The 26,062-nt window shown below is 32.2% G+C and overlaps 1 protein-coding gene and 2 non-coding genes across 3 annotated transcripts; 1 reads left to right on the top strand and 2 right to left on the bottom strand.

Moving 5' to 3' along the window:
- Positions 1-7,766: 7,766 nt before the first annotated feature.
- Positions 7,767-7,848, top strand: TRNAS-CGA (transfer RNA serine (anticodon CGA)). Its single transcript has one exon. It is a non-coding gene; the product is annotated as a tRNA-Ser (tRNA).
- A 350-nt stretch (positions 7,849-8,198) lies between these two features.
- On the bottom strand, positions 8,199-8,271 carry TRNAR-UCG (transfer RNA arginine (anticodon UCG)). The gene has a single exon. It is a non-coding gene; the product is annotated as a tRNA-Arg (tRNA).
- Positions 8,272-13,245: 4,974 nt separating this feature from the next.
- Positions 13,246-14,038, bottom strand: LOC145326785 (histone H1-like). The gene has a single exon (XM_080170195.1). The coding sequence runs from the start codon at positions 13,998-14,000 to the stop codon at positions 13,425-13,427; it is 576 nt and encodes a 191-aa protein (XP_080026321.1). The 5' UTR covers positions 14,001-14,038; the 3' UTR covers positions 13,246-13,424.
- Between the last annotated feature and the right edge of the window lie 12,024 nt (positions 14,039-26,062).

Below are 26,062 nucleotides of genomic sequence, written 5' to 3' on the forward strand. Positions count from 1 at the left end.
AAATCTATTTATAATCTATCTATCTTTTAATTTGTTTTGAACTAATTATCTATTTATCAATCTATGAATCTAAGTTTGTGTCTAAGATGTTTGTTTCTACAGATATAAATACTTTAATCTATTTACCTAGCTATTTGTTGTTCTTCTAACATTGCAATAATCTATAAAACATATATTTCAAGGTATGTATAAAGTCATAGAGTAGCAGCACTACTAGAAATAATCAGAGAGGTAGGGGACAATAGACCGTAAATCAAACTGGTACCCTAAGTTTTTATAAAGGCACTCTCTCATTTGTTGGTATAAAAACTGGTGATGTACATAAATTAATTGTTCAATATCTTATCCCTTGTGATCCCTGGGATAAATAAGGTGAAGAAATATTCCCCTCTTGGTTGGACATGCATTTCCTTATACTTACATACCAAGGTAATTATTATACACATTAATGGATTTACTTTTATGTTTGTTTTCTTTGCTGAATATCCATCTATTTATATGTACATTATTTATCTATCTTCAAGTTTACATTGATTTATATATATATGAACAAATGTATAAGTATAGATGTATAACCCAGACAACTACCTGGTTCCAGTGGTGGAGACCTTTTTTGTCTGCTAGTAAATTGTTTCCTGCTCTTTCCAACACTATTGGCTGATATTCAAAGAACCAACTGAAAGTCAGCACATCGTGCGGAAGGGGATGAAGGTGGGCGTCCAACACCCCCATAAAACAAGATAATAGGAACTGTCTGCCTCTTTTTTAACCTTCATCAGATCTTTGAGGAAAATAACTGTGCCATTTATTGGGCTTCGATTCATGATTTTTTTTTTCTAATCTTCAAAAAATTGGTTTTACCGTTTTTGAGATATTAGCTGACGCACACACGAAGGATGCCGTGATATATATGCCCCCCCCCCTCCCCCTTTTATCTAAAATAACCAATAAGAACCATCTTTACATAAAGCTTTTTGAATCATCTTGATCTGTTTTACTGAATATATCATAATATATTTATTTTGGGTTTGTTTTCCTATTTGCTATCAATATAGCTACCTAGAATGGATATTGATTTTGTCATGGTATCCAGGGAGGGAGGTTACATTAGGCTGTTAATTACACTGGTCCCCAAAGTTTTATAATATCGTTTTCTTATTCGTTTGCTTAACATCTTAGGGGACTTTCATTGAATTGGATTGGTTAGATTAATGAGTTGAGTGTACAAACGTTTGAACCCTTAATTGTAAACTACCGAAGGGTTAATTTGATGTATCATTATTGGAGATGTACATCAATTTATCGATCATTGTCTTATCCCTTTAGATCCCTGCATGACATCTATCTATCCTGCTTTTCCTTTATCTTTTGATGCTGCAAATTGCATATTAATGTATTTATTTTTGTGTATGTTTATAATAGTGTCCCGTTTACAGAAAAATATACTAATAAAGAAGCGATGAAAAGTGTTATTTGTGACGTAATAAAAATACGTCTAAATAGGAGGGATAAGAGGAGAAATGTGAAAGGAAACCCCTAAAAAAGAGATGGATAATAGACGTATTTTTATGACGCCAAACATTCACTTTCCAGCACTACACTGAAAAATTTTACTTCTACCAAAATGTGGTGTTATTTTGAATACTATCAGCAGCGCCCCTACCATCTATAGTAGCATTTAAATTTTAAATTAAAGAGCTTTAAACCATTCCGAGACCTATGTAAAGCTTTCCAATTATCCAATCAGTCTAAACCTAAACAAAATATGGAAATCCCTTTTATAAAATAAAGTTTCCAAACGGGTTTAAATTTTAGACGCGGTGGACGCCTGGCTGCCGAGCCCTATTTAATGCAAACAATTTTGGCAGTACTGCAAAAATTGGGATAATTCAAAATAGGTAAAAAAAAAGACTGTCTCAATATTTTTGGTTATAATTCTTTAAGGACATTTCTAGAAGACGGGACATTGTAGTGTTTACCTATATTCTGAATAAACAAATATTAGCAATGTACAATATACATTTATACTAGGGATCTAAAGGGATAAGACAATGGTAGATTGATTGATGTACTTCCCCAATGATGATACACAAAATTAGCACTTTACACAATTAGTAGATTACAATTAATGGATTAAACGTTTTTGGTCATTCAACTAAATAAACCAACCAATTTAAATTCAATATAAGTCCCCAGAGTTGACAAGCAAATGAATATGATAATTTTGAGGACTGTCTGCATTTTTACAGTATGCCACAAAAAGAATTAATATTGCTCGATCAAAGAAAGTATCAAATGTTTTGGATAATTCAAACTGTATTTAGTTTTCAAACATATCTATACTTTACAGAAACGGTTCAAAAACAAAATAGAGATGATTATATATTAAGGTTTCCATACAGCACATTTAATAGGGAAATTAGAAAATAACAAGGCAACTTCAATTTATTTAAAAGAACAAAATATAAATTCAAATTTGGGTAGTTTTAAAAAGCAAAGCTTTCCATAATTAATGTCAACCATCGAGAATGAAAAAACAGAAATATGAAACTTTATAGGAAGAGAAAGGGAAAAAATTATATTAAAGCATTTAAGAACATTGGGTAAATCGTCAATTGATATTCATTAATCATTAATTCATTGTCATATGGTTACTTTTTAACATAGGACAACCCATGCATCACAGACAAAAGTATACTTACTGTTATCAAGAAGCTTCGCAACTATCAAATTCCCCTTGATTAATCTGAAAATGATTATTCTTAACCTATGATGATAAAAATAAAATCTTTTGCCAAATTTTATCTTAATATATCAACATCAAAATAATTAGGCTTTGTAAGATTAAAGATGACAACATCCCAATCACTGCATTATAGAGTAGCTATGTTATTTTCCAAATATTTTGAGGAATCGAAATTGATAGAATTATTACATGACTATTCGAGTGTCAAATAGCATAAAATCATTAAATATTTTTGCCTATTTTTTTACCTAATTGTTATAGGAATCTTCCCATATAAATTCTTAAAACTACATGACAATTATGACTTGACTGATGTTACAGACACTCTTAGAATTCATATAGAAAAGATTTGCTATTTAACAGCTAAAAAAATATTAAAATATAATGTATAAAACTTTTTATTGTCCCCAGGGATCTAAAGGGAAAAGACAATGGTCGATAAATTGATGTACATACCTAATGATTATGCATAAATTACCCCTTCTGTAGATAACAATTAGTAGTAGTCAAAACGTTTGAACACTTGACTAAATGAACCAACAAATCAAAGTTCAATAAAATCCCCCAAGATTGTTAGGCCAACGATAAGAAAACGTTATTATCAGGCTTTGTAATAAACAGCCCAAAGACACCTCCCTCCTCCTTGATAAAACTTCTAGTTGTGACATATTTGAATATTTGCTTACTAAATTTAATACTAAATGATGCGAAAAATCTGTAGAAATTGACAATAGAGTTTTATTAGAAGAAACATCACCATTCTTTGGTTCATGGATATGACACTTAATTAAGATATCCTTATATAAAAGTAACAGGATGTATGTCTGTGTGTACCGAAGGATATCGCTCACTGATGTGGTTCTCCTTTTGCAAGGAGGGTGCCACCACTTTATAAAATCGTAATTAAAAGTGGAGGGTCGCCCCCTCCCCCCATTTTCAAAAGTCCCAGAGGTCTCTAGTAGCATAGCCGCGAGTAAATACAATATTGAGGAATTTGTATAAAATAGGATTTGTCCGTCCAAATGAAAGTCCATAAAAGTTAGACAATAAAGGAACTATTTTAGAGTAACCTTGTTCAAACTTTAAAAACAATAGATCTAATCTACACACGGGGTAATATTGTTTATCATCATTAAAATTAGAGATGTACTCTTATCCCTTAAGATTCTTCACTCTTTAAATCTTTAAACCATCTTTTAAAACATACAGGCAAGTAACAAAGCATGGATTGGTCTAATACATGAAAGTCTATAATGTAGGCAGATGGGTAAGCAATTGAGATAGAGGGGTAGTTGGGACGGACACTCCCTTGGGACCAGAGAGAGGGAGTAATAGGGTCGAGGGTGATAATATTAGTATTTCACCTTAAAACTATTTCACCTCCAACTTTAGTTTCGACAATAAAGATATTTGCACTTTTTTACTTGTAGAAAAGTAACAGGATCTCTATTTGTCTGTATCTCAATAACTGCTGAATCTAATTGATTGTTTCTCCTTTACTGGGTAGCATCGTGTAGGTCCTGGGAAGGTTTCTAACTATTTTTTATATCAAAGAAGGAAATATTCACATCAGAATGTAGGGGAAGATTATTTAATTATTCATTGTCCTATCTCTCGCTCTTGAGGACACCTCTATCGCACAGGGATCTAAAGGGAAAAGACAATGACCGATAAAATGATGAACCCAACGAAGTTACAATTAACAACCCCTTCTGTAGACTACAATTAGTGGTTGAAACATTTGAACTCTTAACTTAATGAATCAACTAATTATAATTATAATATATAAATATAAGTCCCCAAAGTTGTTAAGTTGTTAAGTCAACGAATAAGAAAAAACTATTATAAAACTTTGGGGACTAGTGCAAAAAACATCCCATTATCCCCTCTCTATCAGCCTCTCGCACGTCTCTGATGTTATTATCTAAATTGTTAGTTATAGATTAATCTAATTATGATATTGTATCTTTAGTTTCTCATATGTTGTTAGTGCAGCACTGCTACTATATAAGTAGAATGATTGTGTACGTCTGTCCGTCCATCATATCCTACTATCCTTAAAATACAAAGTAGTAGGGTCTTAGGCTCTAGATCTCAATAATTACAAATCTGATTGGGTTCTCTATTTTAGTTAAGCTTAAATTAGGTCCTGTGATAGCTTTAGGCTATTTTATATTTAAGTTCTTGGATTGTTTAAAGGTATATTTTAGCCCTTCTCAGCCCCTTCGAATACGGAGCCTCTAGATGATAGGGGCGTTGTCGCTAGTAAGTAATATACATCACAATAACTTGATCTCTAACTTTTTTTTTGGGGGGGGGGGTTGATGTTTTTTTTTCTTTCTTAAAAATCTTGCATATGGGCTTACATACCCCCGTTGCTGCGCTAATTATGGACATAACTGTTCTATTCTTGTTTTTATACAATTATAAGTTATAATTATATTAAAGATGAGATAAGTTTACCAAGTTAAATAACATTAACAATTAGTGTAATTGCTCTGCAGATTATTCATTTTTAGTAGCGAGGCTACTTTATAATTATACCAGCGGATATGCCCTCTATAGGCCTCTAGGGGCACTTGATGTGGGGAGAGGGGGGGGGGGTGAGTATAAGTCAACCCCTACTTTACTTCCAATTATAATTTTAAAAAGAAAAAGTTTTAAAAAATATTTAAGTTGTGGCGAATCATTCTAGTGGTTGTACCCTCCCCTCCTGAATATTTTTCAACTTTCCTACGACCTATGCATTGCATTGTATGCAAAGCTACATAGTAAATAAGAACCATATTGGTCCAGTGGTTAGTGAGGTCCGTACTACTTTATATAATAGGATGATGATTAATCTTATAGGTTAAGGGAAGGATAAACGATAGGTCCGATTGTTAATGTTCTAAATAATAAAAATAATGTTCATAAAAATAAAAATAAAACCGTGAGAGATTTCTTACATTGGTTCAGGAAATCCTCAAAAAAAGATCCTCTCAGAACTTATAAAAAGCTTCACTGTAAAGGCGAACCAAATCGATCCAGCCATTAGCGAGATCTTTAAATACATACAGACAGACAAACACACATTTTACCTCTTTTAAAATAAGATATATTCTTAATGTATATATTAATATATCAAAATTAAACAATGTAAAAAGACTTATAAACAAAGATAAAACCTTTAACTTTTCGAATTATTCATAAGACCAATAGAGTAAAATAATTAGACTCTTAGTCATTGTTATATCGTCTTCGTTTTCATTCAATGTACCTATTTCAATTTAATGACCTCAAGGGGGCTTGATGGCGCTTCAATCGCCTAGGATATTTAGTAAGGTAAAGCCATAAGACAACCAACTCTTTGATTGCAAGACCTTTGTTTAGAAGTGCCAACTGTTTATGAGTTAAGACTGTTTTTAGCCAAGGCATTAACTATTTATGTCGCGCACCTGACATAGCAGCAGTGGGAATCATTTTTAACGTCTTTAGTTGGTACATTCCATTATGGTTGCAGTTCAATTTTAAACAATTTATTCTTTAAACTCTATAATGAATAAGGATTAAAAAGTTTTTAAATTGAAATTCTGAGGATTTTAACTTGATATCTTATTTTTATAGAAAAACCTTCATATTTTTAAGTACATCCAGAGAGAGAGAGAGAGAGAGAGAGAGAGAGAGAGAGAGAGAGAGAGAGAGCATGAGAGAGAGAGAGAGAGAGAGAGAGAGAGAGAGAGAGCAAGCGAGAGAGAGAGAGAGAGAGAGGAGAGAGAGAGAGAGAGAGAGAGAGAGAGAGAGAGAGAGAGAGAGAGAGAGAGAGAGAGAGAGAGAGAGAGAGAGAGCGAGATAAAAAGGAATGACAAAATACTTTTGAGTGTAAAACTAAGAACATCCATGCAAATGAGTAAATAGGATGCATAATAAATAGACAAACGGACATAAGATGCTTATTGCTTAGTGGTCATAATAAACTTTTCTCAAAATTCAGAAGTATACATTGATAACAGCTAAGAAAAATGTATCTTCTTTAATGTTTGGTACCCTATTTTTGCTAAAAATTAAATATTTTTTCAACTATCATTGCTAATTCTAATTACCAAAGATCGCTCATTAAAAATTAGTAAAGATTTTTTACCATAGTCATAGCCTAAATAAACCCATGATATAAACAGTATAGCTACATAAAGGGTGTGCAAAAAAATGCGGACATTTTTAAAATTGAAATTGCGCGGCTTGTGTTAATAGTAGAAAAATGTTACGCATACCGTTAGAACCTCTAAGAAGTTTATTTTTTTGGAAATATAAGAAAAATTCATCTCCTACGTATAGTTACGGAGCTACGTGTTAAAATGTCACAACTGATGTAAAACTTGACTTGCGAGTAAATTTTAAAATATAACCAAAAATTTGAGAAAATATTTTACAAAAAGAGGTTCTACATTTTTTAATTTCAAATTGGGCGGCTTGTGTTAATAGTAGAAAAATGTTACGCATACCGTTAGAGCCGCTATGAACTGTATTTTTTGCAAATATAAGAACCGTTCCAGTGCTACAAATAATCTAGGAGCCAGATGGTAAAATGTCCCAAAATTTACTCGCAAGTCAAGTTTTAAGTCAGTTGAGACATTTTAACACGTAGCTCCTAAACTATGCGTTGTACAGGAATCGTTTTTATATTTCCTAAAAAAAGACTTCTTAGCGGTTCTAAAGGTATGCTTAGTATTTTTCTACTATTAACACAAGCCGCGCAATTTCAATTTTTTAAATGTCCGCATTTTTTGCACACCCTTAACATAAGGTTCAATAGGCGAAGTTTTCTGGAGAGACTACAACAGAAAAATGGACTAACAGACAGACAGAAAGACAGAGGGACAGAGGACTAACAGACAAACAGACAGACAGACTGATAGATAGACAGAAAAACTGACGGACTGCCACAGACATACTTTTGTTTTAAGATACTTTTTTACAAATGAAAGGTTTCGTGTTTTTAGCACTTTCATAATGTTTTCTAATTTGCCCTACAGTTTATAGAGCAGTCGTGGCCGAGTGGTTAAGGCGTCTGACTCGAAATCAGATGGGGTCTCCCCGCGCAGGTTCAAATCCTGCCGGCTGCGTAGATTTTAAATTTAATAATTTATTGGACAATAATCGAAGAAATAATGACAACAAAACATTATTTAAATTATGTATTTTAACATATAACTATAAGTATAATGTTTTTTTTTCTATTTTTCATACAGTTATTATGGAAAGATTTCGAGGTTGCGTGAATTAGATTTTCATTGATTTCGACTACTAATACGAGGGGTCCTAGGACAAACGCAGGAGTGACAAACGTCCTGCGTTTGTCCTTGAACCACACGAGGGATAGAAAATGTGTTTAAATTTAATTTTCAAATAAAATAATAATAAATTCACAACCTTTTGTTCATTAAGATTTATAAATAAAATTTTGAAAACGTTACGAGCGTGACAGGACTCGAACCTGCAATCCCCAGATCCGAAGTCTGGTGCCTTATCCATTAGGCCACACGCCCTTTATAAAAAATGTCGTTAAAAGATAAATTTTGATAATTCTAAATTAAAATTTGATTATTCAAAATTTAATCAGGGCCGTTATTGAGATCTAATGCTTTATCTGATCTAACAGACAGATTTAATATTTTTTAAAGGATAATCTTTAGCAGCTTGTTTCATAAAGTTTTTAGAAAAATTTTAATCAATTATGTTGTTTTTTTGTACTTTTTCAAAGATTTTTGTTAAAAGCAAAAAAAATATTTTAAAACTGGATTCTTAAACAAAGAATCACCGTCGTCATTTGTATATAGCAGTTTATTAGATAGATAGTTTGATTGAATAAAACAAAAAATTATTAAAGAAATAAATTTTACCGGAAAGAAAATCGTAACTACGTATAACAAAACTGTTATTTCGACGGAAAAATCTTCGAAATACGGAAGAAATTCATGATTTCTCCAATGTTTTCTGTAAATTGTAGTTTTAACGTAAATACGTGTAATTTAAACGCCGGTTTTTGATATATTTTTTTTAATTTTAAGTTTCCTTTTGGATATTTGATTAAAAGGGCGGCAAAATTGCTTGTGAAAGGTCGTCTTTACCGTCAAAGTTCCCCTTCCTGTTCAGGATATTTCGAGAGCTACGCTTTCTCCAAGGGAATCTCCCTTGACGGGATATCAAAACACGGCTGCAGCTCAGAGGAACTGACGCAACAGATGTCAATCAAGCCAAGGCAAAACGCCGTGCCGGTACAAAGTAGCGACGGGACTGTACGCATTGAAAAGAGCATAAAACACGTGACGGGTCGAAAAAGCGTGACAGTACGGCAATAGCGGGCGCTGATGATGATCTATTCAAGGCGAGACAATGCGGCAAAAATGCCGCCAATTAATTTTACAGCTGTCTTAGCGGAGAATTTATAATACATTGAGAGGGAGAAAGGACCAATAGCGCGTCAGTCTCACAATAAATTACGGAATTTTTTATTTAATAACTTATTTAAAAACAAAGCTAGCTTTTATTCAATAAATTTCTTTTTTCATGCATTAAAAAAAGTTTTAACACTCGACAAATTAAATTAAAGTAAATATTTTATTAATATGTTTGAAGTAAAATCAAAGTAAGCCGACATTTAAATAAATCATAACTCGCCCCAATGAGGATTTAATACAAGTATCATTTTGGCGGGAGTTTTTAGCTATCCCCCCCCCATCCAAAAAAAAATTTTAAAGTAACAAAATAATAGTTATCAAAATAATATTTTTTTATGTTATGTAAATTTGCTTTTACTAAAATATACAAAAGATAAGTTTTAAAAATAGGAAATATTAAAACAAGTCTTAAAATCTTTTAAAGACTGTTTGTCAGTTTTGCATTAAGTAAAAAAAAAAAAATTTTTTTCAATAATTTGGGTTGGTCCATACGTCTACAAATATCACTTATCTTAAATTTAGGCAAGTTAGAATTGTCCTATTAACAAAGAAGATAAAGTATAGAATAGAATTCAGGTAGAAGATTCTGCCTGGCTAGCCTGAAATAAAATTGGAACATTTGAAAGACAAAAATAGCTATAAGGCTGTTAGTAAATAACATGATTTCAGTAATTATTCAGAAAAAATATTCAAAATAAATTCCTTTTGCAATAATTTACTAAAAGCCTTGTAGCCAAGAATCCAGCTTTCTCTTCCCTATTCACAATGTATTAAAAATGAATTTGATGTGCATTTTAAGCCTTAAAAAATATAATTATGTAAGAAAATTTACAAAAAATATTTGTCTCAGTATTTATATTATAAAACTAGGTTGCGATACAAATTAAATTTTTCTAATTTTGTCCAACTAGTCAGTGTGATTTGTACTTGAGCCTAATTGTCTTTACTGCGCAAGTCAAAGATTCCTTCAAATTTCCCAGAAATTTTTAGGGTTTTCACTTCTATTCCTCCTTATTCTATGCCTATTAATTTCAAACTTTGCATTAAGATTTCTTTAACAATAAGATACAGTTTAGAAAGTTTAGCAACTTATTACTCATAAACATTAATCAAAACCATGCCTATTTTAAACTTTTTGTTAAATGATATAATTATCCTATTCATCTGATTTTTAGGACATCAATGTTTATTATCTAATAAGCTTTATAATCAATTCCTATATATTTAAGTATGTCTTATAGGCATTCAGGGTGGGGGTTAAGGTATGTTTACCCCCTCTGACTTTGAAACCCCTCTTTTTAACCCCCTCAAAATTTTTGAAAATACATTAGATCACCCCTTTAAACCTTTGAACTCCTTATTTACCTCCCTCAAAAACAAACCTTGGTCGGTCTTTGTATGTCCTCAAACAGGATCCTGTAATTAATCAATTTAAAGCAAATTTGCATACTTTTTTGTTCAAACTTATATATATTTATATTCTATTTGTTAATATTTTTAATTTTCCTACCGTCTTATTTTGAAGATTCGGTTTTATGGATGTTGTCATCCTTTATAAAAATGTGTATATTGATCTTTGATCATTCAAATTTAAAGTCAGCTTTTGAAATATTATAGACTTTGAGGAAAAATACCGTCCAAATTCATGTCTGTACAAAATACTTAAACAAGTCTTATCTCTAAAACTTTCCAAGCTAAACCCTCCTCTTTTATCACGCTATTGGTAATTCTACTCCTTTCTTTTCATTTGTTGAAATTTTAATTTGAGGGGGGGTTGAAATCCTTTCTAAATCATTGACTATTTAATATATATAGAATAGTTAAAAGTCTCAAAAATATTTTCATTGGAAAATTGCTATGGAGTTGTTAACAGGGATCTAAAGAGATTAGACAATGGCTGATAAATTGATGTACATCCCTAATCATAAAACACAGAATTACCCTTTTTCTAGATTACAATTACTTGTTGAAGCCTATGGACACTCCTAAAAATTCAATAAAAGCCTCCAAGGTTGTTTAGCCAACGAACAAGAAAACGTTATTATAAGACTTTGGATACTATAGTGTAATAAATAGCTGAAAGTCCCCTATAATACAAAATAAATAGATTAAATTAATATGAATTCTAATTATTCTAAAGGTCCGTTTGTAAACATTTGAAGGGAAAAAGCTATTTAAAAAATATTTATATCAATAATTGTATTCCAAACAAATTTTTAAAATTATTATCTTTATTATCACCATTAAAAAAGATTTACATCACCTGATTAGGTTAAAAAAGTACTCTTCATATAATGTTTAATTTATTCAAGCTGTAATTAATTTATTAACTCTATAATGATTGATGTTTATTAATGAAGAAATAAAAAAAATATGCTTGTAATTCTGTTGTCATTGCCATAAATAGAATAATTTTTGGGCCGAAAAATGTAGTGTTTTTATACATTGAATATAATGTTTAAAAAATACCCAGCCCATTTCAATAACAAATTACACAGAGGTTCTAACCTATCTGTAAATTCTTTGTTTAATGGCGGATTTAAAAAAGATAACAGCTTGCTTATAATGTCTACCAATTGTTGCTCGATTTATTTAGAAAATGTAGTTGAAACATTATTTTTTTACATGGATCTAAAGAGATAAGACAATGACCAATAAACAGTTATTTTTCAATATTTTCCCAATGATGATACACAAAATTACACCTTCTGTAGATTACATTTAATGGTTGAAACGTTAGAAATCTTAACTTGAAAAACCACTAAATCAAAATTCAATAAAGGTCTCCAAAATTGTCCCCGCTCTCACTGTGTTTTAACGTGTTCTAATTTTGAGCCAATATACAATCTATATATAATCTATTCTATGGAGGAAAACCCTTGCCCACCCTGTGCTAAGTTCTGACCTCCTAGCGGCGGAAAGACCATTTCTGTGGAGAGATTTGCCACACTAGAGACCATCTTGCACAATTTATATACCTTGCTATCTGTATTCTGTATATCTAATTAGATATCTACAATAGGTTAACTCACAAACAAAATATAAATTTTACATATTTATTCAGACATTAAAAATTGTTTCGTACATGTTTGTACTCTTCTGATGTCAATGTATAACTAAAATTTAAAATATATTGAAATTTAAAGGATACTTAGCTTGCTAAATCTGTCTATCTAAATAGAAACCATAATTAGATACCTTTGTCTATTTATTAAGATACTCTATCTGTCTATCTAATTTATACAGCTTGCTATATGTCTATATAATTAGATACCTAGCTATCTATATTTCTAATTAGATATCTGCATATTTGTCTATTTATATTTCTTGCTATCTGTATATCTAATTAGATACCTCGCTATCTATCTATCCAATTAGATACCTATCTGTCTGTCTATCTTATGAGATAACTTGCTATCTTATAATAAACCTGGCCATTTCAATATCTAATTATACAGCTGTCTGTTAATCATTAATATATATTTTTATTTTGCTATTTAGATATTACTTCTTCCCTAAATAGCTATAGGTAGGTCCCAAGATGGATTTAGGCTATTTTCATTTAAAATTTGAGTCAATGGCTTTTGAATGTAATACTGTCCTCCCTACATGCAAAGGGCGAAACCTCTAGTATCTTTTATATATATTATTTGTCATGTAGCTTTTTGGTTAGCGAGATTCTGATGTACATTCTTTGTCCTTGTGTAGAAGTGTACAATTTTGTAACTAAAAGAGAAAGTTAAATATGATATGACCTTTAGTCTACAAACCCTGATTTTGAAGTCAACGCAACGCTACTAGTACAATTATTTTACCAGTTTACCTACACTATCCCCACCCACTCCCCCCTATTAAAAATACCAAAGTTATAATCTAAAGACATACGGACAAAGTTTAGTACAAAGTAGGCTTTAGCGCGCATGTAAAGAAAAGTATTAAATTTCTGCCCGCTACAAGGAAAACGAGAGAAAAACTATTAAGCTTTCTCAAATGCAACAAACTTAAAAATGAGAGCTACACAAATTACGCAATTAATTTTTTCGATGGAATAATAAACACAAATTTAATATTTTTCTTATTTTTTATTGCAACATACATTTAAATAAATTATAAACCACCAGATATATAAACTAAGATTCTATTTACAGATAATGTACAATTATGAGATCAGGTACTCAATAGCTTTTCATACTCGAGTTTAAAGGATTAAGGAGAGTATGTTCGAAGGCACAGAAAAGCGCTTAAGCCTTCTTGGGGGCGGCCTTCTTGGCGGCAGGCTTCTTGGCTGCGGGCTTCTTAGCGGCAGGCTTCTTGGCAGCGGGCTTCTTGGCTGCGGGTTTCTTGGCAGCGGGCTTCTTGGCAGCAGGCTTCTTGGCGGCCTTCTTGGCAGCGGGCTTCTTAGCAGCCTTCTTGGCGGCAGGCTTCTTAGCGGCCTTCTTGGCGGCGGGCTTCTTAGCCTTCTTGGCAGCGGGCTTCTTAGCCTTAGGCTTCTTGGCCTTGGGCTTCTTGACCTCCTTAGCCTTCTCTCCGAGCTTGTAGCATCCAGCTCCCTTGCCAGAGGCCTTGGCCATCTTCAGGGTACCAGCGGCGACTCCACGCTTCAGGGCCATACGCAGATGGATGGCGGCCTTAGCGGCATCAACCTTGTAGTTGGCGCAGATGTACTTCAGGATAGCCTGACGGCTGCTGCCGGTTCTGTCCTTCAGTGCCTTAACGGCAGCGGCGATCATGACAGCGTATTTGGGGTGGGCAGCGGGTGCCTTAGGCTTCTTGGCCTTGACGACCTTCTTGACGGGGGCAGCGGCTTCAGCAGTCATGTTGATATTATTGTGTGTGTAGATAGGTAATCTAAACGATAATGAGAAAATGGGACGGAACTTTGTATAAGTGTGCACGGAGAGTACCGAATAGAGAGCAGTGTGGGCCAAAACAATTTCCCTGTCCTGTTCAAACAATTTCAATATTTGTGTTTCCTATGCCTTAAAAAATGCTTATTTTTCAAAGGAAATATAATAAAAATAGTAAAAATAAACATTTTATAATAATTTTACACTCTTTGTCTACATTATGAACAAAAATCATCTTCTTATTCGATCTAGAACATAAAAAATTTCACGAATAACTAGAAATTTTAAAAGTTTGTTTCATAAAAATTTGACAAAAATAGCAATTTCTTTTATATTTAAAAAATTTATTTTAAGTTTTTCTTTTGCCATCTAAAAATATAACAAAATTACTTTATTTTTAAAAGTAATCTGAGATGAAAAAAGTTTTTGAACCATGTTAAATTTAAAGTTTATTTTGGTATAGAAACACAGTTTTTGAAAGGCAGAAATCAGAGAAATCCTACTTCAGCTTCTAGCTCACGTATGTTAAATATACAATTTTTAGTATTAATAACCCTTTATTTTTACATTTTTAGTATATTAAACATCTTTATTTATAATTCTAATCATTTTTTGCTAAGTTTTACCCTAAATATGTCGCTTTTAGTCCAATAATTAAGGCAAAAGATGAAAAATAGGTTTGTTTATGAGTTTCATAGAAGTAAATAATTTTCAGATATAATTGTTGTATTACTATATAAAACAATAAATTTACTCTTTATATAATAAAAATAACAAAATATGAAACATTTTATATAAAAGAATATTGAAATATATAAATTTTAATGTATTTGAACCTATAATTTTAACCAAAACCGATGAAAATTTGACTTAAAATCATTATTTAAAACTAATGTCTATATGACCTCTATGTCTTAATGAAATACTATAGATAGCTTTATAAATATATCTTTTTTGATTTATTTCATAAAAATATAAAATAATTTCATATTTTGTATAATTTTAAGAAAAATATCTTTATTATACACCTTTTTGAGTATTATTTAGCCTGATTTTCATAAATTTACCTAATGCTTCATGTATTCTGTAATACATTTGTCATAATAATTGTTATAAATAGCAAGTAAATTTTTCTAAAAAATATCAAACTCTAAAATAAAACAATTCAGAGTATGAAAAATAATAATAATAAAAAACTCCCAAAATGTTTTTATTTTAAAAAATAAGCTTTTATAAGATTTAGAAGCTTTTTTTGAGAAAAACATAAGAAATCGGTGTTTTAAGATATATTCAAGATTAGTTATGAATATGTTTTTCTTTATTTGAAAATAAATTATAAAAATTAAAAATTATCATTTTTATGGCTTTGATTCTCTTTTACTTTATGTTAAAATAAAAAAAAATATATGTTGCTTTTCAAGCTCTTTTTCTTTTTCAAAGTAAGTTTTAAAAAAAGTTTAATAGCTTAAATGATTAGTAAATTTATGTAACGAAAATTGAACCATTATTGGTTAAATTAAAGCATAAAACCAGGCGAGTTCTATTTTGACAAAAGCTTTATTTAGGTCCAGTCCAGGTAAGCCATATAAGAGAAATATTGTAAAAGTAAAGAAAGTGCTTTTCACTTATACCTATAAAGGAGCAGAGACCATCCCCTTACTATTTTCAGCTGTCTTACCCTGTGGGGCGTTCTATGGGCATTATCTAAACGGGGATTATTTTACCTAACCTAACCTAACTTGAGCACTTGAGGTGTGCAAAAGTATTGGTGCTTTCACTCTAACCTATTTTTGGACCACCCTAACTTTATTGGCCCCACTCCTTCGAGGTATATCCCTTCGGGGCTTTTTAAAGTCCAACAATCACCTAACCAAACATAAAATAAACACCAAAAGATAATTTTTTCATAGGATTAAACCATATGAGGCATACCGTCCAACTTTATAAAAATCCTATGAAATTATGGTGGAAATTAATTTTAAAGCAAGAGGTAAACTTATCTTTTACATATATGTCTATATATATGAATACCTATCTTATATATAGAGATAGATTTGCCCAACAATTTTATATGATATATGTTGACTAAAACAACATAGTAGTTATTTATCGCATCGTATTATAGACAGCTCTCCACGGATATTAAAATAAAAAGTTTAAGATTGAAACCAGTTTTGTTAGATCCAAACATAACTAGTAATTTTATGATTTTTTTATATTCGTGGAAAATTTCTGTAATACGATGCAATACATAATTTTTCAGTATGGCTGAGAACCGGTGCTTATCCAGTGGATATTTATCGGTTTCAAAGCCATACTGGAAAATAGTTTTACCTACTTTATGATAGAAGTGTATACTTTTATTATAAACAGGCATACATAATTTCTTATATCCAAAACAAAGGATGGCAAAAATAAATTGAATTCCCCCCATATTATTAACCCATATTCTTATATTTCTTTGTGTTTTCAGAACATATCAGTACAAAGTTATCAAGCGATTATTCAAAGAAATCATACACAAAGTTATAAAATATGTACATATAAATCTCGCATAAAATAATAGGCTCACATGAAGGAGACTAGCACCGAAATCGAAGAATGAAGAAAGCTAGCACCAAATGTCTTAAAGTGAAGAAAGCTAGCACCTTTTGACCCTTCTTAATTGTATTATGTTTTAATCCTATTATATAAAGTAGTAAGCGTTTTTGTCTTTTCCGAAGGATCTCGCTAACCGCTGAACCGATATTGTTCTACTTTACAGTGAAGCTTCTTATAGGTCCTGGGAAGGTTTTAAACTATTTTTCGAGAGGGTGTCTTAACCCCCCTCTCCCCCATAAAATTATTTTATAACTCTTTGAAAACTCAAATTTAAAATAGGATGAGGTCGACTTTTCCTTCTCCTACCAGTGCAGTGCCCCTAGAGGCTTCTAGGGGGCGTATCCGCTAGTAATAAATAAATTGCTCCTCCCTCTTTCTCACACAAAATATGTCCCGGCCCTTTTACACCTTTTTAGGATGAAGAAGCCTAGCACCAAATGGTGTAGAATGAAGGAGACTAGCACCGGTGCTAGTCTCCTTCATGTGAGCCAAATAATATATTATCATTTTAAAAATAATTTTGAATTTTATATCACTGAACTACGGTTTAAAACTATGGCGTGCAGTAGGGAGGTGTCGACACCCCCTTAGAATTGAATTAAAAGGCCTGCCTTTCCAAATTCAACCCTTAATGGTTTCATACCCCCCCCCCCCCTGTGAATTGCTGTGCACGCCACTCTGGTAAAAAATATATTAAAAAACTCTCTTGCTTTTTTATGCGTGTTTGTTTTGTGAAAATATTTAATTCAATCCTACAATATAAAGGAATGATTTTTTTAAAGAAAAAGATATCTGAAAAGGCTGGTATTTTGAGGTCCTAATGACAGGGATATCAAGGGTATTGAGAACTGACGTCATATTAAATTACATCCCTGATGATGATAAACAAAGTAACCTATCTTTGGTTTAAAAGCGTCGACGCTGCTCTAGTTTGAAGTACCCATAGTTTTAAGACAGTGAATGAGAGCGCATTCATAAAACTTTGTGTAAAAAATAATAATTGACAGTCCTATTGTCCCCTCCCTCCCTGCTGATAAAACAGAATAACACTTTACAAATCTAGCACATTGTACTGGCAGCAGATGTTTAAAATTCACCTTAGTGTACCTATCCCTTGTTCGTTGTACAATGTACGTGATCATAGTGTCATGCCAGGGAGGAGGGGGGGGGGCATTGAGCTATTCATTTATACTAGTCCCCAAAGTTTTATAATTATATTTTCTTCTTTGTTGGTTCAACAACTTTGGGGACGTTTATTGAAGTTTGATTGATTGGTTGATTAAGTTGAGTGTCCAAACGTTTCAACCAATTATTTTAGGGTTAATTTTGTATATCATCATTAGGAATGTACATAAATTTATCGGCCATTGTCTTATCCCTTTAGATCCCTGTGTGATGATAGCGTCATGCAGACATATAATAATAAAGCGCCCAAATAGATATTCCCTCCAAAAATTCGCGCCCTTTGTCCTACTCATAACATAAGCTCCCTACACCAGCCCCCCCCCCCCCCCCCCAACATCCCCCAACACCCCTACCCCGGAAATATTAACAAGCATATGTTTATGCTTTGTATCATAGCTTGGGTTTCTTTGTTAGATATTTCCCATTTTATGTACAAAGCAAATTTATTTGGTACCCAAAAATTTAAAAGCGGAGCTTTTCATAATTATGCTCTATAAATAGAAATAATCTAGAAACAAACTCTCTAAATCAGCCAATAGGATTACAGTACTGAAGAGCAGTCAGGCCATGCTATTGGTTGAAATGTGTACAGATTTTAGTACGAAATGTCATATTTTTATCATTTCATTCGCATAATGAGTCAACTATTCATATTTCTTAGAATAAAGATTTTATTAAAAATTATATAGTGAAAAAAAAAATCTTCCCTCGTGTAATGTTAAGTATATGACAAAACAGCTATTAATTGTTGAACATCTCAGGATAAAGTTAGCTTTCTAGAAATCATATCGTCGAAAATTTCGTCGCTCGTATTACTTGAATGGTGTTAGTCTGCTAGACTTTCATTTTTAAGTTTGACGGGTTATGGGGCCTGTTTGACCATATAGATATTCTATTTTTAAAAGCGAAGCTTTTCTATAATTAGGGTAGGTCCGTCCGTACGTCCATCCGGAACGGATAGCTTTTTTCGTTAATTTAAGCATTTTAGAATTGTCCTATAGATTTCAAACTTTGCATGGTGATTCCTTTAGTAGTTAGGTACGATTTAGAAAGCGTTGCAACTCTATAATCATTACCAAAATGTCCGTACGTCCATTTTAAACATATTGATTTTTTTTCTTTTTTAACAACAAATTTTTATGTGATCTAATCATCCAATTGATCTGATTTTTGGTATATTGATTCCTGGGACAACAAAGTATAATGTTATAAGCGAAGCAACTCTATAATCAAGTCCTAAAAATGTAATTATGTCCATAACCATTATCCTGTGGCTGTATCAAGCAGTATTTCATCAAATTTGTTTACAATTTTGCTTCGACTCTTATACATTTATATTATGATTATTCAGTTCTGACACTATATAAGTGTTAATGTCCGTTTCAGTGCTTCGCTTTTATGTATGTTGTCATCCTTGTTATTGTTAAGTTCATCAGGGACAGTTTCATTAAATCCTTTACTAATACAAAGCTCATGGTAATTTGTATACTTAACTATCCTGCCATTATAGTGATCTTAAGAGTCATACAAACGAGCTCAAGAGCCTACACCACCCTACTAATCACTCCTTGAAAAAAATTACACCCCCCCCCCCAAAAAAAAAAGAAAAAAATATTTTTATTTTTCTGTAAGACTGAAGAGGGTGCAATGTCCACCGAAATATATTTCAATAAATAGCTAAGAACTTGAAGTATCAAAAACTTTTTCACTTTCATATCTATAAATAACTATTTATCTGTATATCTGGCGTACTATCCAGTGTAGTGACCTGTTATTTTAATAGCTGGTTTCCTCTACCTAAAATTACCCAACTTAAAACCAAGGGTGATTAAATTAAAAGTTAGCAAAAACGAATCAATATTCTTCTAAAAATTTTAGTTTTTCTCTGAAAATTATGAAATGATCAGTATATCAGTATGTATGTATATAAGTTTAGTTTGAATGACAGAAAAATGTCAGAAACCTTTTTAGGAGGTGTATTTGAATTTTGAAGTAGGTTTTATTACCATTTACTTGAAATTTGGTATGCCTACATTTCATATTTTTTTCAACCTACCCTTAACGGTCGGGGGGGGGGCGTTGAACGCCCCCCCCTCCGGTTTTTTCTATCTCATTTTCTGTGTGTGAAAGATAAAGAGCCCAAACTGCTTGACTTTTTAAGTATGGGTATGACACATAACTGAGAGTTGGAATTTTTTGAATATCTCCATCCTGGCGGGCACAGGATGCCAGCAAACCTGGCAGGGTCATCCAGGTAAAGAGCAAAAATATTTTTTTGACTAAAACAAAGCATTTTATCATAGCAAAATACTAAAAAATCCTCTAGTAGTACATCCTTATATGAAATACAGGTGTTCAAGTCACTTTCAGGTTCCAGGTATGATCCTGCAGGTCCTGATCCTCCAGGTCTCCAGAAATCTTTAAAAGGCTCCTGTGGCCGCAATTTTTGACTTAGAGACTTCAAATTTTAAACTTAAGCTTTTTTTACATGTCTACATAACGTTTTAAAATTTCATGAAGATCCGCCGCCGTTTTCCCGCCGACCGCCGACTGCGGCGGCTGGCAGCTGCCAAGTACAGCTGCGGCCGCTGAAATTTATATTTTGATATTACTAATGTAAAATTTACATAAAGATAAACATTTTCTGGAAAAAAATTTTTCTTCTAGCTTCAAAAATAAGAAAATTACAGCCGTTTGAAATTTTTTAGTAAAAAAAGACCTAAAAACAAAGGTTGTTAAATAAAAGGGTGAAGGAAGCGAAAATTGACTTAGACTTATAAAAGGTCGGAAATTCATTATCAAACAGGGGACTTGCACAAAAAAAATTAGCCCTCTAGCTCTAATAGTAACTGAGATAATAAGGGGGGGCGTTGAACGCCCCCCCCCCCCCCCCCGACCGATTAAGGTGCGGCAAGGGGCCCGACTGTAAAGGGTTAATATCATGGAGGGATGATACATTGGGCTGTTTATTTCACTAGTCCCCAAAGTTTTATATTATTACTTTCTTATTCGTTGGATTAACAACCTGCGGACTTTGAATTTTGATAGAATATTTCATTTAGTAGTGTCCAAACGCTTCAACCATTAATCTACAGAAGGAGTAATTTTGTGTATCATCATTGGGGATGTACAATGGTACATCAATTTATTCGCCATTGTATTATCACTTTATTTTCCGACCTTAGATGAAATTTCTTGGACAAAGTGAGCAGACGTAGATTACAGATAAGCCCCACTAAAACAATCAAAAATCCGCAACAATTTTCTAAAAATAGAATTTATTAATTTACAATCGGCCCCACCCCACCCTTCTTTGTTTTTTGATGACCCCTTCAAAATTTGTTTCATATGCATTGGTGTTTTCTAAAAACTATGTAATTATTACTATTAAAAATCCAAATAAATTTTTTTAATGAGTTTTTCTCTATCTATTTCTTCGTAAAATAGCCTAACCCATATCAAGACTATTATAAATCTTATTTAGTCATTTCGGAGATCTTTAATAACAAATATTTTTTTTAAAGTATGCTAAGCTTTGGCCTCAAAAAACATGACTAAAATTACCCGAGATCAATTCGAAGCTATCCTAAAATTGTAGCAATGAGAAAGTATTAAACAAAACGGTATGATGGAAAGATCATCAAGTCAAAGAGTGATCATTCTGCTGTTTTTAATATATTGGTTGGATTGTATGAAACAAGTTCCTTAACCCTAACCCAAAACCCCCATTTAAGTATCACCCATTGGTGAAGATAATCATTGAACAATGCTTTCTTAACTTTTAAAGTCATGCGATTTAGGAACATGGGGAGAGGTTAATAGCAGAAAAAATAGGATTGAAATAATGAAAAAAGGTGGCCTGCTTAGGGTTTTGCCAGGAGGTTTTTATTTTTAGAAGGGATAGAAAAAGGAAAGGAGTTGGGTTTTTCTAATTTTATTATTTTAAATTTAAGGGGATGTTGAAATACTTTTCTCGTATTCATTCGAATCCGGTGGATAGGAACCGGTTCTCATCCATACGAAAAAACTATGTCTAGCATCATATTATATCCAGCTTTCTACGAATATAAAAATGTACAATCATTTAAATAACTATTATATAACTATACCTGTTTAAATTAAAAAGACAGACAGACGGACATATAAACAAACAGACATTGTTCTACTTTGTATCATACTAGCGGTTGCGAATGCGGGGAATACAAAAAAGCCTAAAACCATCCTAAGAATTAAATTTAACTATTAAATTGCGGTTCAGTAGTTATTAAGATCTTAATCTTCAGACAAAAAACTCTTACTACTATATATAATAGAATAAACGTCATAACACATTTTCCATCATATGTTTCTTGATGAAAAATAAACGAAAAAAGTTTTGAGGTTATGTCATAAAATTATCTTAGTTATTCCAAAAGTTAATGGAAGGTTTTTTCTCCTTAATAAAATATGACAAACCATTTTTTTATGAAACTGGATGTATCTAGTATATGAGAGCAATTTCACAAGAAATAGGGTAATTACTACACCAAAACATGTTTCCCAATTAAACTTTGTTCCTCTTATTGTCATAACTTGTTTCATCCTGTCGACATGCAATTTCAAAGGCCTTTTCCTAATAAAAGTTTTTCTCGTATTCATTCGAATCCGGTGGATAGGAACCGGTTCATATCCATAAAAAAAACTATGTCTAGCATCGTATTATATCCAGCTTTCTACGAATATAAAAATGTACAATCATAAGATTAAAACCAGTTTTTTTAACCCGTGCCTTCGGCACCTCTGGGCTAAAAAAACTAGTTTTAATCTTATATTAGTACATTCTATATCGGCGGAAAGCTGTTTATAATACGATGCGAGAAATAACTATTATAGTTGACATTAATATATTAATAAAATTTATGTTGACATTTAATTTTAATAATTTAATAAAAGCAGGGTGGAGGGAACGATTCTTCTTGATTGGTTGATTCAAACTAACGATGTCCAAACTTTTCGACCAATAATTTTGATCTACAACAAAGTAATCCTACGTGAACTTATATATCAATTTATGACTATTGTAACCTCCCTCCCTGAATTGAAATATTAAGATATCAAGTGAATGAAAAAAGGGAATAAATGCCAATTTGTCGATATTAGATTACACAATTTTTGTCAACACCTTACATTCTGATTCAACAGAGATGAAACATGAATTGTATGTCTTCACTAAATGTAAATCAAAACAAAAATATATTTATAATATTAATGAGTTTGATAATTTTCTATGATTTTAAAAACAAGACCGAAAGTAATAGCTTTTGAGTTTTGTAGTTTTATTATCTCGGCGGTTTCCCTGAAAGTCCCTTGTCGAGCACAAAAAAAGATGGTTGTGCGAATGGGGCGCTTGTCCAATATTATGGCATGGAGATCGCTCTTCTATGAGTACTACTTAAAATCCTACTTTTACTGCAATACACATAGACATTCTCATCGTCGGCTCGTCAGTGTAGAATGCTTTTCCTTTTATTCCCACAAGTATAATACGAATTTGGTTGAACCCGTGGTAGCTCAACAAATACCCACGCGAAGTATTATATTGCTTTAATCTAAGAATAAATGGCTGGTTAAGATGTTCGATCTATATCATATAAGTATATTAAGCACTTAAGAAGGAAGATGGTTTTATAAAGTGTATTTACATTACAAGTGAATTAGTTAAGTATGAAAATATTTACAGGATAGGATATAATAAACATAAGTAGTGTATGACAGAAAAGTACCCCAAGTTCAAAGCATCCAATTGTGCATAGTGTTAGATCTCTAACATAAGACCTAGGCACAATTCATGCTAAGTACTAAGGGACCTAAATTTAAACTACAATGCATGCTAAAATAACTAAGTCATTACCTTTAAGCCAGGAGAACTTGATAGTTCAAGAGTCAATGAATAACTGAGATATTTTAAGAGGTGCAAGCTATAACAACAACTATTTACCAGGATCTAAGCCCTTGTCTGTTTAATAAAGTGTTTGTATGTTAAACTTGTGACGTAAATGAAGCTATGGCTATAGGCATACTTAGTAGTACATAATGGTTACATGGTTACTTTAACAATAGATATGATGTTTTTTATAAGCATATAACAATATTCAATCACATACAGATTACCATAATTAGGCTAGTATTACCCATATAAGGTATTATATTGGTAAGAATAGACTAATAAATACATAAAAACATATAAAAAGTGCCTAAGGGCTAGCCAGAGTAATTGTGTCTTGTGCCTGAATTACGCGCGATAATTACCATGGCTTGTCAATCATTATTTAGATCAAAGTTTTATATGGTGTAAAATTTATAGAGAATATAAGTAAGTGGACTAGATGCGAAGCATTTCTGTAAGAGTCTTGTTCGTATGTTCAAAGAATTTTGAAATTTGGAGGTCGCATCTCCAAAGATGTGGGTGGGGGAGTGAGTTTTTCATTTCTTTATTTTTATGTTAGGTTATATTAGGTGCAGTGTATCCCCGCAGAGTTAGGTCACCGCAGGTATAGGCCGTTCATACAAGGGTTAAGTATAGGTATATTTTTAACAAAAATAAAGGGAAGGGAAGACTGGTTATGTGCTTCGCTTGCTCTTTGAGGAAAAGCACCATTATTTCCCTCCTAATATTAAATATGTCACAAGAAAAGAATTACAATCAAATAAAGTTCTGCCCCCCAAAATCCCCCCCCCCCTAATTTTTTTTTATTTTCTTATGATTGGATTCTAGAATGTTTTCACTAGGGTTGGGCCGGATACTTTTTTGGCCGGATACCGGATACCGGATATCCGGCTGATATCAAACGCCGGATATCCGGTAACCGGCCGGATATCCGGCTAACGCCGGATATCCGGCAAATATCCGGTTATCCGGCCAAATTACCGGATATCCGGCCGGATAACCGGCCAAATTACCAGATACTAAAGTAGCAAAAAAAAATTTCTTCAGAAATCTTATATAAATTTACATAAAGTTAAACTTGTTCAGAAAAAATGTTCTTCTAGCTTCAATAATAAGAAAATTATAGCCATTTAAAATTTTAAAAAGCAGAGATTTTTGGTGTAAAGTATAAAAAATTATAGAGCCGGATATCCGGCCGGATAGTTTCAATATCCGGTATCCGGCCGGATAGTTTCAATATCCGGTATCCGGCCGGATATTGAAAATGGCCGGATATCCGGCCGGATATCCGGCCACACCGGATATCCGGCCCAACCCTAGTTTTCACCTGAACTAAAAAAAACTTTCATTCCACGAATCCACACCTCCTCATTCTGTATTAGAAGATAATATTATACAAAAGTAAAAAAAAACAATGCATTCTGTATCAATAATGATCTTTCTTACTTTAAAAACTGCCCAAAACAGGTTTTTCATTAGGCCCTTGTCGTGTGATAGTTCAAGTAATTAATCAAATCATTTGTGAAAAATATAAATAAATTATTCATTTTTTATATAAAATATACTTTTGTTTGTCTGTGTGTATTTTCTAGTATAACCTGGATAACTCTAGTATAGAGTAGATTGGGCAGCAGTTGAATTGGGTAGCCTCCAAATTTGACAGAGGATAGAAAAAAAGGATAATATATCTCCATATATAGCGCAGCAATAACAAGATAACAATTATTTGTGTTTTTTTTTCAATCAATGTTTAATTGAAGTTTTGTTATATGATGTATATTTCATTAAAATATCTGAAAATCGAACCTTCTAGTATGGTAGGTCTATTCATTTGTTTTCCGTCTGCAACGATAAGATGTTAGCTAAGAATTGTCTTATCAGTTTCAAGCTTTGCATGATGATGCCTGTAACGGTTGATTGAAATTTGGAGAATGTAGCAACTCTATTCAACACCATAAGTTCGCATGTCCATTTTAAACATAAATATTTGACTAAATCATTTAAATTTTTGAATATGAATTTCTAGTTCTTATAAGTAATAGTATAATGCACAAGAAAAGCATCTCTTTGACTTTAATCAAGTATCTTATTCCTTGTTTGTCCTTTACACACTGAAATTTTTAAATGGTTATTTTGGTAACACCGACAAACGCACCAGAGGGGGACAAACGGACTAGAGCGACAAACTTATTAGGAGACAAATCCTCTAGGAGGTATCTCTAGGATTTTTTTTCATCAGCTTCTAATGGGTTAAAAATGGAACTTCTTATAAATTTTTATCAATTTAGAAAGATATTTCCTGAATAACATAAAATGAAAA

The sequence above is a fragment of the Acartia tonsa genome, chromosome 8 (assembly GCF_053477335.1).
Source record: "Acartia tonsa isolate MP-2025a chromosome 8, ASM5347733v1, whole genome shotgun sequence".
NCBI lineage: Eukaryota > Metazoa > Arthropoda > Copepoda > Calanoida > Acartiidae > Acartia > Acartia tonsa.

What these genes read in the sequence shown, in the direction of transcription:
- LOC145326785 (XM_080170195.1), bottom strand. Translation starts at nt 14,000, where the DNA reads ATGACTGCTGAAGCCGCTGCCCCCGTCAAGAAGGTCGTCAAGGCCAAG.